This window comes from Thamnophis elegans, chromosome 6 (assembly GCF_009769535.1).
Source record: "Thamnophis elegans isolate rThaEle1 chromosome 6, rThaEle1.pri, whole genome shotgun sequence".
In the NCBI taxonomy this organism is placed as follows: Eukaryota; Metazoa; Chordata; class Lepidosauria; order Squamata; family Colubridae; genus Thamnophis; species Thamnophis elegans.
Genome location: NC_045546.1, coordinates 78,168,064 through 78,180,578, shown reverse-complemented (window position 1 = coordinate 78,180,578; position 12,515 = coordinate 78,168,064). Strand labels below are relative to the sequence as shown.

At 40.3% G+C, this 12,515-nt stretch overlaps 1 protein-coding gene across 1 annotated transcript in view; it reads right to left on the bottom strand.

Moving 5' to 3' along the window:
* The window catches only part of ELP2 (elongator acetyltransferase complex subunit 2), a 62,781-nt gene that overhangs the window by 24,805 nt on the left and 25,461 nt on the right, over positions 1-12,515 (bottom strand). The window contains exons 12-16 of the mRNA XM_032220106.1: positions 12,177-12,326; positions 9,302-9,490; positions 7,947-8,016; positions 2,031-2,126; positions 1,854-1,911 (exon numbers count right to left, since the gene is read on the bottom strand). Coding sequence (XP_032075997.1) covers positions 1,854-1,911; positions 2,031-2,126; positions 7,947-8,016; positions 9,302-9,490; positions 12,177-12,326 — 563 coding nt within the window. The remainder of the gene's footprint in view (positions 1-1,853; positions 1,912-2,030; positions 2,127-7,946; positions 8,017-9,301; positions 9,491-12,176; positions 12,327-12,515) is intronic.

Below are 12,515 nucleotides of genomic sequence, written 5' to 3'. Positions count from 1 at the left end.
TCTTTACTAATTTTATAATATCAGCAGGATGGATTCTTCTGATTTATACTATATCAGATACTTCTAATTAGTTTGCAATATTCTTATTAAAGTTCAAACGGAAGAGTTAATTTTAAATAAAGTTTTTTTTAAAAAAAACCAATAGTGCCAACAGAAATTCTCAATTGCTTTTAGCTAACCAGATTCCAGAATTTGTTCTGAAACAAGTGGGTCAGGAAAAGGCACAATTTTAAATCCACACTTTAAAAGCACAATTTTAAATTCATGATTTTCTTAGCAAAGAAAAGAGGCTTTAAAGGACAGGTACAGATCTCGGGCGGGGGGGGTGGCCCCCCCGGAGCACCGTACCGTACCGGTACCCGGTGCTCTGGGCAGGCTCCAGTACGCACCTCAGTACGCTGAGGTGGTCTATTCACATAACCAACATTCATGAGGTAATCTCTCTTGATGCTCAGCCCCCATGTTTCTTAGTGTTTAAAAAAATCAATCCAAAATCAAATAACAATTTCTCTTACTGTCAGAAACCTATGCTGGATACAAGTGGTGTTACCTGGGAAGAGAGATTTTCTTCTACAGACTCTCTGAATGGAGTGATGCTATACAAATAAATCTCTGCAGCGGTATTCATTGCCTTGTTTGCAGATAACCGCTTGCAGTTTCCCGATAACAGCAGGAAGATGGCATGTGGAAGGCCTATCTATGCCGGTGAAATGAATTATTTTCTAACTTAAATTCCTGCAAGATAAGGTCTGCCACTTTGCTGAAGGTCTTAGTACAAGAAAAGTACCAAATGAGGCATAACAACACAATCATTCAAGTACAACCAAGTATGACAATTTCAGGGGTTTTATATCAGTGAGCTGTTGTGTGATATCCATGTGGTCTAGTGGTGGGTTCCGGATCCCATTCCAACCGGTACGGTTGGAACGGGCCTGGGGTCGTCCACATGGACGTGTGCAGCGCATGCGTCGTACCTGCCAGCAACGCCTCCACAAGCCTCCGCAACACTCCAGCTGCTTGGCGGAGCGTCGCGCAGGCGCTGTACACGCCATGCAGGCACTGTACGTGCCATGCGTGTGCGCAGAAGCCCTGAAGGCTTTAAAGGACAGATACGGAGCTCGGGCTGGCCCTCCGGAGCACTGTACTGGAATGGTACCCAGTGCTCTGGGCAGGCTCCGGTACGCTCGTACTGGGGTGTACCGCCTGCAACCCACCACTGAGGTGGTCTATTCACATGTCGGCTGGGTCAACCTTGAGCCGGTGAGATTTGAACAGCCGAACTGCAGAACTGCAGTCAGCTGAAGTAGCCTGCAGTGCTGCATTTAACCACTGCACCACCTCGGCTCTTCTAGCTTTTAGGAAGCTTATAGAATGCTCCTGGGCGCTGGGGGGGGGGGCAAAATTGAGCAAAAAACAGACCTCCCCAGCCTCTAGGAACTCTCTGAAAGCCTCCTAAAGGCTATGCACGGCCATTTTGGTGAAGTGAGTGGGTTTCGGGAGGCCAAAAGTGCTGTATTCAGTGTAAGACGCACCCAGATTTTCAGCCTCTTTTTTGAGGGAAAAAGATGCGTCTTATAATCCGAAAAATATGGTAGTTGTGATTTTGAAGTTCTGACAGCCATACACACCTCCACATTCTGGATGCTGACAACCAGTGTGCATTTACAGCTGTTTGCAATGCCACAGTCATGTGAGTCATGATTTTTGGTGGGTTTTGCCATTTCCCACCATTACTTCCATTGCATTCATAAGTTGCGAACTACCTACAAAATTGAAATTACTCAAAACCCGAGGACTTTAAATGGTTTCCATTTTGGAGGTATGTTTTTACATCTATAAACAAAGTAACTTACAACTTTTGAGTTTCGGGCCACAGTGTATTCTGCAAGAGGTGATCTTCCGTGGGAGGTTCTGAAAAAAATAATTCAATTCAGTACTGTTGTCCTTATCTTGAACTGGTCACCTTGTCAGCTGTTTGAAAAACCAGCTTTGCTCCAGAATTAGGTACTGAATTTAACATAATAGCATACCTGAAAGACTACACGGCTGAAAGTAATTTTCACGGTACTGTCTGGAAGCATTGCTGAGATTTCCTTCTTCAATTGTTTGAGCTGTTGTATCTGCAGCTGTAAATGTACAAATGTTATTGCTTTAAAAGTCATCAAGTATGGAATCTGCAAAAAAGATGGCATCTGTTACCAAGCACTAAACAGAAAGAGACAACTCCAGCTTGAAGATAAAAAGAATCTAAAGACAAGTTAAGCCATAATCTACACAGCATGAGGAGGAAAGTCAGAAGATATTACACTGCGTGGTAAAATAATTAGGCCTCATGATGCAAACCATGACAGGAGCTAGAATAAGTTAAACTTTCATAACAAGATGAAAGAAAGAAGCTGGTATAACAATGCATTCAGACTTCCTTATGCTCTTAAAAGGGATCATGACGGGGGAAATGCAGTATGAAAAGATAAGATAAATTAGAACCATTCATTCATTAATAATGTGTTCTTCAAACTGTTGGATTAGAAACAGGGACAGCAAAAGAAAAATGAACCAAAAGAAAAAAGAGGTGAGATAAATCATTTGTAGAAGAGGAATGCCAGTCATCCAGAATTACGATAATCAACTATTTACTCTTCAATGGGCATATATAGGTTTACACTACAAGACAGTAATTCTATATCTTACAGGGTTAAGCAGGAGTTTGAATTCAATTCCAAAAAAGGTGCTTTGGGGCTGGGACATAGAACCTCTGTGAAGGACTGCCATTCAATTCTTGGAAAAGACAGAGCTGCTTTAAAGAGCTATATGATGCTAGGTACCATGTCATGCTCCCACATATTCCCAAGCACCTTTTGGAACTGAATCAGAGATGGGTTCTTACCAGTTCGCACCTATTCGGTAGAACCGGTTCGTCAAATCTACCGAACCGGTTAGAAGAGGTTCCACCAGTGGACCCGGAAAGCAGGCCACACCTACAGAAGAGGTTCCAAAATTTTTTGAAACCCACCACTGGCAAGGATCTTGTAACTTGACAGCTTTAAGACTTGCATGCTTCAATGCCAGAGTTTCTGAATAGCTACTTGGACCGACCTAAGTACTAATTCATAATTTCATATCCGGTCATATGGGCGGCAAGCCACTCCCATCTGGTCACATGGGTGGCAAGCCACTCCCACAAAGGAGGCCACACCCACAGAGTAGGTTCCAACAATTTTTGAAACCCACCACTGAACTGAATCAAATCCCAATGTCCAAAAGTATGATCCACAGAACTCAAAAGGACTTTTCAAAACCGTGGCATTGAACTGAGAGGAATCCAGATTTTAGTTTTACATCATGCGCAGAAGTTTACTAGGTGATGCTGAGTTATTCACTTTTTCTAAATACACCCTACACATATAAAACTGTTGTTGAGTGGAATAATAGAACTTATACTTAAATATAGGTACGTACCAAATAATAATACTAATTGCTATATCATTTCTGCATATGTAAAGCTGTATGAAAAACACAGATCTAATTAGTACATATTAGGCCTGTGCAGCACTTTGGATTCAAAGATGAAAGTGTCACACCAGAGGTGGGTTCCTATCAGTTCGCACCTATTCAGTAGAACCGGTTTGTCAAATCTACCGAACCGGTTAGAAGAGGTCCCACCAGTGGACCCGGAAAGCAGGCCACACCTACAGAAGAGGTTCCAAAAATTTTTGAAACCCACCACTGGTCCTTGGATATGATTATTCTACACTATCATGCTCATATTTATAAAACTCAATGCCTCTGTGAAAGGTGAGGATGACTTCTGCGTTTGTGGTGCAATCAGAACATTGCGTGTGTTGAAGTTGTTTTAACGCAAACCAAAGATGCCTTTTAAAAAACAAGTTTACATCATATTCTTATGCATGCCAGTGCTGTGTGTGAGGTAATTTAAGATGGTTCTGACAAGTGTCGTCGGCATCTTCATATCTGGTCACATGGGCGGCAAGCCACTCCCATCTGGTCACATGGGCGGCAAGCCACTCCCACAAAGGAGGCCACACCCACCAAGTAGGTTCGAACAATTTTTGAAACCCACCACTGTGTCACACTCACAATGCAGCTCTGTTCTACCCCTCAAAGTAACTATATCTTTTTACAGGATCGCCCAGGTACCCTCTTCTAATGCAAGCTGATCCAGGAAAAGGTTTCATTTAAAGAGTTGCAAACAACTTCCATGTGAGCATCCCTAAAGCAAGCCCAAAGGACAGCCTGCCCTTTCATGTCAGAAAACAATGCAACTATTGTACTCCTATAAGTAGCATTGCTTCATTATCCTGTACAGTGGACAATCAAGGCCGATAATCGGCAGGCTTGCATTCAAGACCCAACTGTGGCGATCCAGCAGCTTAACCGTGAGTAGATAAATGGGTACCACTTCAGTGGGCAACTTAATGGGGACATGGAAGTAGTCCCCAAGAGAGCATCTCCTGGGCAATAGTGATGCCACTAGTTAAGTCCTTCAACCCGGAAGCGCTTTGACGCTCGCAACCTAACTGTAGTAGTAGTATCCTGTACAGTAGAATGCCGAAGAATTCCGGAATGGATTATAATGGCATATTCCTATGCCGAAAATACAAGCTCTGTTTTCAACAGGATAATACAGACAGGATGTTTAGCTGATGTGCATTTGATGCCCCCAATATACTCTTTCTTGGGAGGGAAATGCTACACTTTGAGGAAATTTTTCTGCTAATCATGCTTTTTCCTGTACACCCCCACCTGTAATAATAAACACTTTCCTGAACTTATGTAAATTCTTAAATTTCTTGGGCTGCTATGACGTACATTTCTTTCTTTGAAATTCCCCTTTGAAATTCCAAATGACGTAATTTTTACAATCTGGTCAAAATCCTAGGACAAATTGCTTTGCAATTTATTTGGTTACTTTTCCCTCAAGTAATGTTCAAATATTCATTCATTATTTTATTCAAGACTGAAACTTTCTAACTTCTGTTATGTTACTATAAGACTGTAGAGTCAACTGCCTCCATCTTTAACTGTCCCATTGATCCAGAAATGGGCAATCAAAGAGAATCAATATTTCTATCCCTCTACTACCATTACTTAGAAGCATTTAAGCTGTCCAGGCCTATTTCTGAAGCAGTTAAAGCTTGCAGTTTCATAACAATTATGCTAACATTATTAATAAAAGGAAGCCCATTCAAAAAAGGAAACACTTAAAAATATACAGAAGAGAATAATTTGATCCAGATTGTGAGTCATGAATTATGATGAATTGCTTCTATTCAAGAATCAGAGTTTTCTGAAAGTACATAGGCTATTATTACTGAACTCAAACAATATACCAACATGTGGAAACCAAGAATTCAAGGCCCATGTCTAACCTGCCATCATTTGCTCAGTCAATGCAGTGTAATTATAGTAACTCCACTAAACAAGATAAGTTGCTCAAAAGAAATTAAAATATGATAACCTACTAGGACCTGCATGACGAATATTGTAAGATATTAGTGAATATATTAAAAGAGATCCTCTGTGGCTAGTTTGAATTTCTTTCTGCTAGATTTGCTGACAGATTGACACACTCACAAAATCAAGCACTATATGGCACAGCAGAAGATCCCATTCATACTAATCTGAGAGTAACTTCCACTAAACTCAGTAAGGTTTAGTTCTGAAAAGATATGCATTACCAAGAGGTTTTGAGGCAGAAACATTTGTTGGATCTTTGCTTACTAAGCTCTGTTCCATCAATTCAAATACATGGCTTCTCTTACGGTGTTAGAGAAAGGCTACCGACCCTTTCTTCTTAAGACTTTGGTGATGGATGTTCAGTAGGAGTATGCAAAACATTTTGAATTCCGACCATTTTGAAACTGAAAGGTTCTGTTTTGATCATTTTGAAAGTATTTCTTATGTTTGAAACAGAGCTGCTTTGAGCTCAAAAGGCCTCCAAAACTGTCAAGACAACCCATTTAACGAGGTAGCTGTTTTGTGGACAAAATGAGGTGCTTGGGGCTTAAAAGAAAGGATTTCAAATTTAATATGGTCTAAATTCAAAATGTTTTGCATTCAGTGACCTCCCTGCTCCAGATGGTAACCAGCAAAAGCAAAAGCTACTTCATTTTTTCGATTACTTTGTATTTTTTACAAGGTATTCCATCACTAGAACATAACGATGATAAATATACAAAACCAATCATATATAAAATCATAATAACTAACTAAATGATGAATTGGGATATCCATAATAGCGTTGCACAAGCTTCAAAATTGATTTGGAGAAATGCTTGGGATAAGCCTATACTATTCATTAAAGCATACCAACATTTTTCAATTTGGGAGCAAGCTTAAAAAACAGACCCAGCTGCATTAGGAGGTGCAATGAATCAACTCCTCAAAAGTAACTTCATTTTTTTTCCCCAAGCTTGGTAGAAGCTTGGAAAAGGTAGGTGACTTTAATAAATAGTACTACGTATGAGAAACATTTCTCAAATCATTTTCAAACTACACACATCTAACAGGAAGGAAGGAAGGAAGGAAGGAAGGAAGGAAGGAAGGAAGGAAGGAAGGAAGGAAGGAAGGAAGGAAGGAAGGAAGGAGCCAAGGTGGCGCAGTGGTTAGGGTGCAGTACTGCAGGCCACTTCAGCTGACTGCTATCTGCAGTTCAGCGGTTCTAATCTCACCGGCTCAGGGTTGACTCAGCCTTCCATCCTTCCGAGGTGGGTGAAATGAGGACCCAGACTGTGGGGGCGATATGCTGACTCTGTAAACCACTTAGAGAGGGCTGAAAGCCCTATGAAGCGGTATATAAGTCTAACTGCTATTGCTATTGCTAAGGAAGGAAGGAAGGAAGGAAGGAAGGAAGGAAGGAAGGAAAAAAGGAAGGAAAAAAGGAAGGAAGGAAGGGATTAAATGCTGCAATAAACCATGGTTTAACATAATGGGAACAAGCACCAGTAATCTTAGCTCATACCTTCCTCCTGATTTTCTCTTTTTTGAGAGAAGCCTCAAGAACAGGAACCAAATCTTCCTTTGTTTGACCAATTCCAAATGAGCATTTCACTCAGAGCCTAAACTATGTCACTTTAAACTATGATTTCATGAAATAAGTCGATCTGACTTTATCCAAGCATCAAGAAATAAACATCAACATAAAATAACATAACATATATAACATTTAAGTCCTAATTTGTTCTCTCAAATGGGCATTTTTTTCTAGAAAATGGCAAAAAAGGTCATAAATAATAGAAGTCATGTGACTGTGGAGGACTGCAACCAGTTATAAATGTGAGCTAATTGCCAAGCGCCCCAAATTGCAGTGATGTGACTGTGGAGGGGCAGTGTAATGTTTAATATGGCTGGAAATGCTTTACAAGCCATAAAAGCACCTTTTACGAGGTTGCCATAACTCTGAACAGTCACTTAATGGCTGGTGGTAAGTCGAATAGTTCTGTAACTGCATTGAATCGGTGTTCACATATTATATTTAAAGCACAGTGTGCTTTAACCACCATCCATTGAACAATTCTCAGTGACTGAGTACCTGTGCACTGATAAGCAATATATCAAACAATCTTATGGTTTAAATTGATATGTAAAGCCATCTGTTGCCAATTTAACAACAAAATGGAGACAGAAATTTACAGATATTTGCCCATGCAAAGTAAAAGGTTAAATTTCCAGGTGACAGAAACTTTTTACCAGGCATATATATTCAGGCTGCAATTTTCAAAATCTCTTAATTATTGGAGATGCTTATTTGCATTACTAAATTTATCATCCCAAACATCTGGATAGCACTAAGAACTCCCCACATTAACTAAGGCTCACTCATCTCTCAGCTAATTTCTCTCATCAGCCTGCATAGCACAAATATGATCAAAGAAACACTCACATACACAAATACACAGTTAAGTACACACAAAGGCAGATATTACCTTCAAAGACAGCCTTATTGGATAACCCTAAGGCTGGTACAGTAGCCCCTTCTGGAAGATCCACCATTTGCTATGAAGAAGAAAATATTATTCAAGATTATCCGAATCTGCTCATTTCTTTCCATGAGTCACAAATCTAAAATGCAGTGTGTATGATACTAAGGAATTCCTAGAAAAATCTCAACTTAATTTAAAATCTTTCCTTTGATTTTAATTTTCTAGGTCACTCCGAAGTATTATTTATTTTTCATTTTGGGAGGGAGGGATGTATATTTGGCTTGACAAAGTATTATTGAGTTCATACGTCATGCTAACTGTTCAACCACGTTCAATGAATAAAATACAATTATCTATATCCCATATTAGGTAATAAGTAATAAAATCATGGTTTTAAGTCACAAATACAAAACATCTTCAGAAGTAACAATTATACCATACAGCACAGATTACGAGCATTTTCTAAGAATTTTGGATTGTAACTAAGCAGATGTTCAAATTTAAAATTATATTCAGAACTCCACAAAAAACAAGTTTAATACTACGTACTAACTCAAACTCAATCGTCAGCATCACTAGTGTTCGGGAAACCACAGTTCGCAGACTAATGTCCACAAAATAGACACATCAAGAAACTGACTCTACAGGAAGACTAGAACTAGGATATACTTCTAGAGCATAGAGTAAGACCAGAATATAATTCTAGTCCTTCTTGTGAAGTTAGTTTCTTGATGAGGTCTATTTCACAAAGACTAGCAATGCCATTAATTCTCTCCAGCCCATTTTTTGGTCTCCTGTTAAAATTAAAAGTGGGAAAGAGTCAAAGGCCTCTACGAGCTACTTCTTTGCTTCCTTATCTTTAAACTCTTATCTCCAAGTCCCCCCCCCCCCCCATTACCTAAAACTGTAGTTTTCAGCCTGATTTTGTTCCATTTTTGTCATTCTGGGAAATTTTAGTTTTTAGGAGTGAGAACTTGGAGGCAAACTATTTTTACAAATGGACAATAACCCTTCAATCAGACCTGAATTGTTCACCGAAATGGTTACCATAGGCTAAACAGTGGAGGTACCCCACTCCCCTGGCCGTTCCCCCCAAAATGCAATCAGGAAAATGTTAATCCTATCCTCTCCAATTTTATTATAACATTCTCAAATGGCCTACAGAAGGTCAAGAGGCTTCCTTAAAGGGCCTGACCATTCAAACCTCAACCCGCCCTTGAAGTAAAGAATATCTGAGTTCGTTCTACATTTCTGTAATATGTTTTAAAATGTGCTCAAATTCAAAGGAGGAGATGCAAACATAAAAAGTAGCTAATAGTATTTTAAATTCTTTTAAAGCAACTGAATAGATAACTTACACCGGAATATAATTTCTCCAGAGATGTTCCAGAAATACTGCTGAAGTTCTCAATGAAATTTCTAGGTGCGGTAAACACGCGAAGCACTTTCTCATCTGCTCCAGATATAAACTGAAATCGTGCTGTCAATGCTACACACTGCATGTCGTACCCATGGACTTGGGGTCTCGCTATTTCATGCCATGACACCTAGTAAAAAGGACCATTGCATTTATACAAGCACCAATCTTAGAATCTATAGGAAAATTTAACATTTTAAGTTCTAGCAATCTATGATCGATTTTAGAATTCCAGTTTGCTGAAAAAAAATACATTCCGTTCATTTCCCACAAAAATGCATTCTCCCCTCTATTCAGATCTCATTCGAAATGCCAAGAATTTTCTTTCTTTAACAAATAATTGACAAACAGTGATGACTTGTCTAATATCTGACAGAAAAGGACCAAAATCCTATCCTGGTTCAAAATACAATTTTGTGCCCCAGTTTGTCCTCCCTCTGAATTTTATTTTAACTAACTTTATTCCTCACTCGAAAAAGATGAGCAACACTATGCTGCATGTATGATATAATTAAGTATAATTATAGGTCTTATTTTTAAACAACTAATTTTAATATAAACTTCCAAATGTTTATACTCATGTGATGTCATAATACCATAGTAGCTAACTACTAAACAATAAAAATAAGATACACATAAATTTTTAGGAGAGTTTAAGAAATGTTAAGAAGAGCTATTGTTCAGATGACATATTCTGTTGGAAAAAGATATTTGTTTTAAAACTTGGTTGTAAAAAATCCAAACAGCTTTCAGAATTTAAAACGTGTTTATCTGTTTGCTGCCATTCAGGGGTCATCCAGAGTTTTGCAGTTCAGATATGCTAGCTCTAATCCATATACAGGAGTTGTACCCAAAACAAGAACATTGCGGCTAGTAAGTTTGGAATAATAACATCTTGATTGTTCTGAGTTTTGGCACAGCCCAATTCGATAGGATTCTTATGGAACAAGTCGGGCAAGCTTAGAGTAGCTCTCCCATCTTCTTCTGCGGGGTCCATGCATCAGTTTGGCCACCAAACTTCGTGGCATTTCCTTTTGCTGAGCTGCCTTTAATCCTTTTTTGCTTCCTACCAATCTTCAATTCAAGTCCAACATATCTAAACAGTCCACCTACTCCTTCTCTAATATCAATCTTAGCTATAAATCTAAGCAGAACTGGAAAAGGAAGACCCTGCAATGATCAGAGGAGCAAATCTGATATATTGTATTTGAACTAGTGAACTACTCATAATACTTTATGGCAGGGGTGGGTTTCTCGCCCCGTTCCAACCGGTTCAGTTGGAACGGGGCTGGCGGCGTCCTCGTGCACGCGCGCGGCGCACATATGCGTACTAGCGTCTGTGCAATGCTCCAGCTGCTCCTGGAGGATCGCGCAGGCGCTGTGTGCGTCCTGCGCATGCGTGGAAGCACAGAATTCGTCAAAATCAGGTAAGGAGCGCGGGTGGGCGGGTGGGCCCTTCGCCGTTCCCGGAAGTTACTTACTTCCGGGTTCGCCGACCAACCGGTTCGCAGGGACCGCCGCGAACCGGTTGAAACCCACCCCTGCTTTATGGTGACAGTAGATAGAATAGCCAACTGGCCATGTGCCCTCCCCTCCTCCAATTTTCCCAAAGTCCATCTTTCCTTATCTTTGCCTTTTTCCCATTCTACCTGAAAAGTCGAATTTCAGGTCAACATTCAGATCAAATATACATGTTGTTGGTCTCAATAGGCAGACCAGAGCAGAAAATCAACTTCACAGTCAGAGTAGAACTATATGGTTCACCGACAAATGCGCGCTCGACGAAACCGCGGCGACGAAACCGCGGCGACAAAAACTGCAACTTTGAAATCACGCCGACGAATGAGCGCAGAAGCGCGCCGACAACAGCGCGCCAACAAAAGCGCGCCTTCAACGAACAAGTAATAACAACCGAATAACCCTAACCCTAACCCTAAACCTAACCGTAAACAGAACCTTGAACCTAACCCTTACCTTAACTGAAATTGCGCTTTTGTGGGCGTGGTTTTGTCGGCGCGTTGTTGTGGGCGCGTGTATGACATCGCAGTTTTTGTCGCCGCGGTTTCGTCGGCGCGCTTTTGACGTGCGCGCATTTATCGGGTCACAGAACTATATCGACTTACAACCACAATTGAGCCCAAAATGTCTGTTGCTAAGCAAGGCAGTTAAGTGAACTTTGCCCCATTTTATGACCTTTCTTCCCACCGTTGTTAAGCAAATCACCACAATCGTTAAGTTAGTAGCATGGTTCTTAAGTAAATCTGGCTTTCTCATGGACTTTGCTTGTTAGAAGGTTGCATGTTACATTACCCCAGGACCCTGCAACTGTCATAAGTACAAGTCAGTTGCCAAGCACCTAAATTTTAATCCAATGAGCATGGGGCTGCTGCAGTGGTCATTAAGTGTGAAAAACAGTCATAACTCACTTTTTTCAATACCATTTTAACTTTGAACAGTCACTAAATTAACTGTTGTAAGTTGAGGACTACCTGTATATTGAGATAGGCTATAAAAAAAAGAATCCTGGAAGGCGGATTACATTATCCTTCCATTCCTTCCTCCAGAGAATCAGGGAGCTGTTTCCCTGAGCTGCTTCTGATTATTATCTTGCTTCCCAGGCTTAAAGAACATTTTACTCTCTTTTTTTATGTCTAAGTACAGTAATTGTTCTTACTTATTTTGAGAACGTCACCTCCCTTATTCTCTCCACACACTGACTCCATGCCCAGAATAAATGCTCATATTTCTGTCTGGAAATGGATGATCCGAAACTAGCTATTCCATCCACACAATTTCACAAGCTCGAAAAAACATACCTCTGGGTTGTTCTCTCTTTTCCACGGAGCGAATATCCTTGTGGTTTGGTCAGAACCAACAGAAATTATAAAGTCTCCCTCTGGATCCCACGTCACATCTTGGACGCAATTAAAATGTCCTGAAATCATCACTTCTGGAGTCCATTCGCTCTAAATCAAAAACATTTATATTGTAATCCATGAATGAGGTAAAAGTTGGGTACAGTAATCCTCTCCACTAAGAACCTTGAGCCGGGTGAGATTTGAACTGCCAAATTGTAGTCAGCAGAAGTAGCCTACAGGGTTCACCGACAAAAGGGCGCCCGACAAAAGGGCGCCCGACAAAAGGGTGCCCGACAA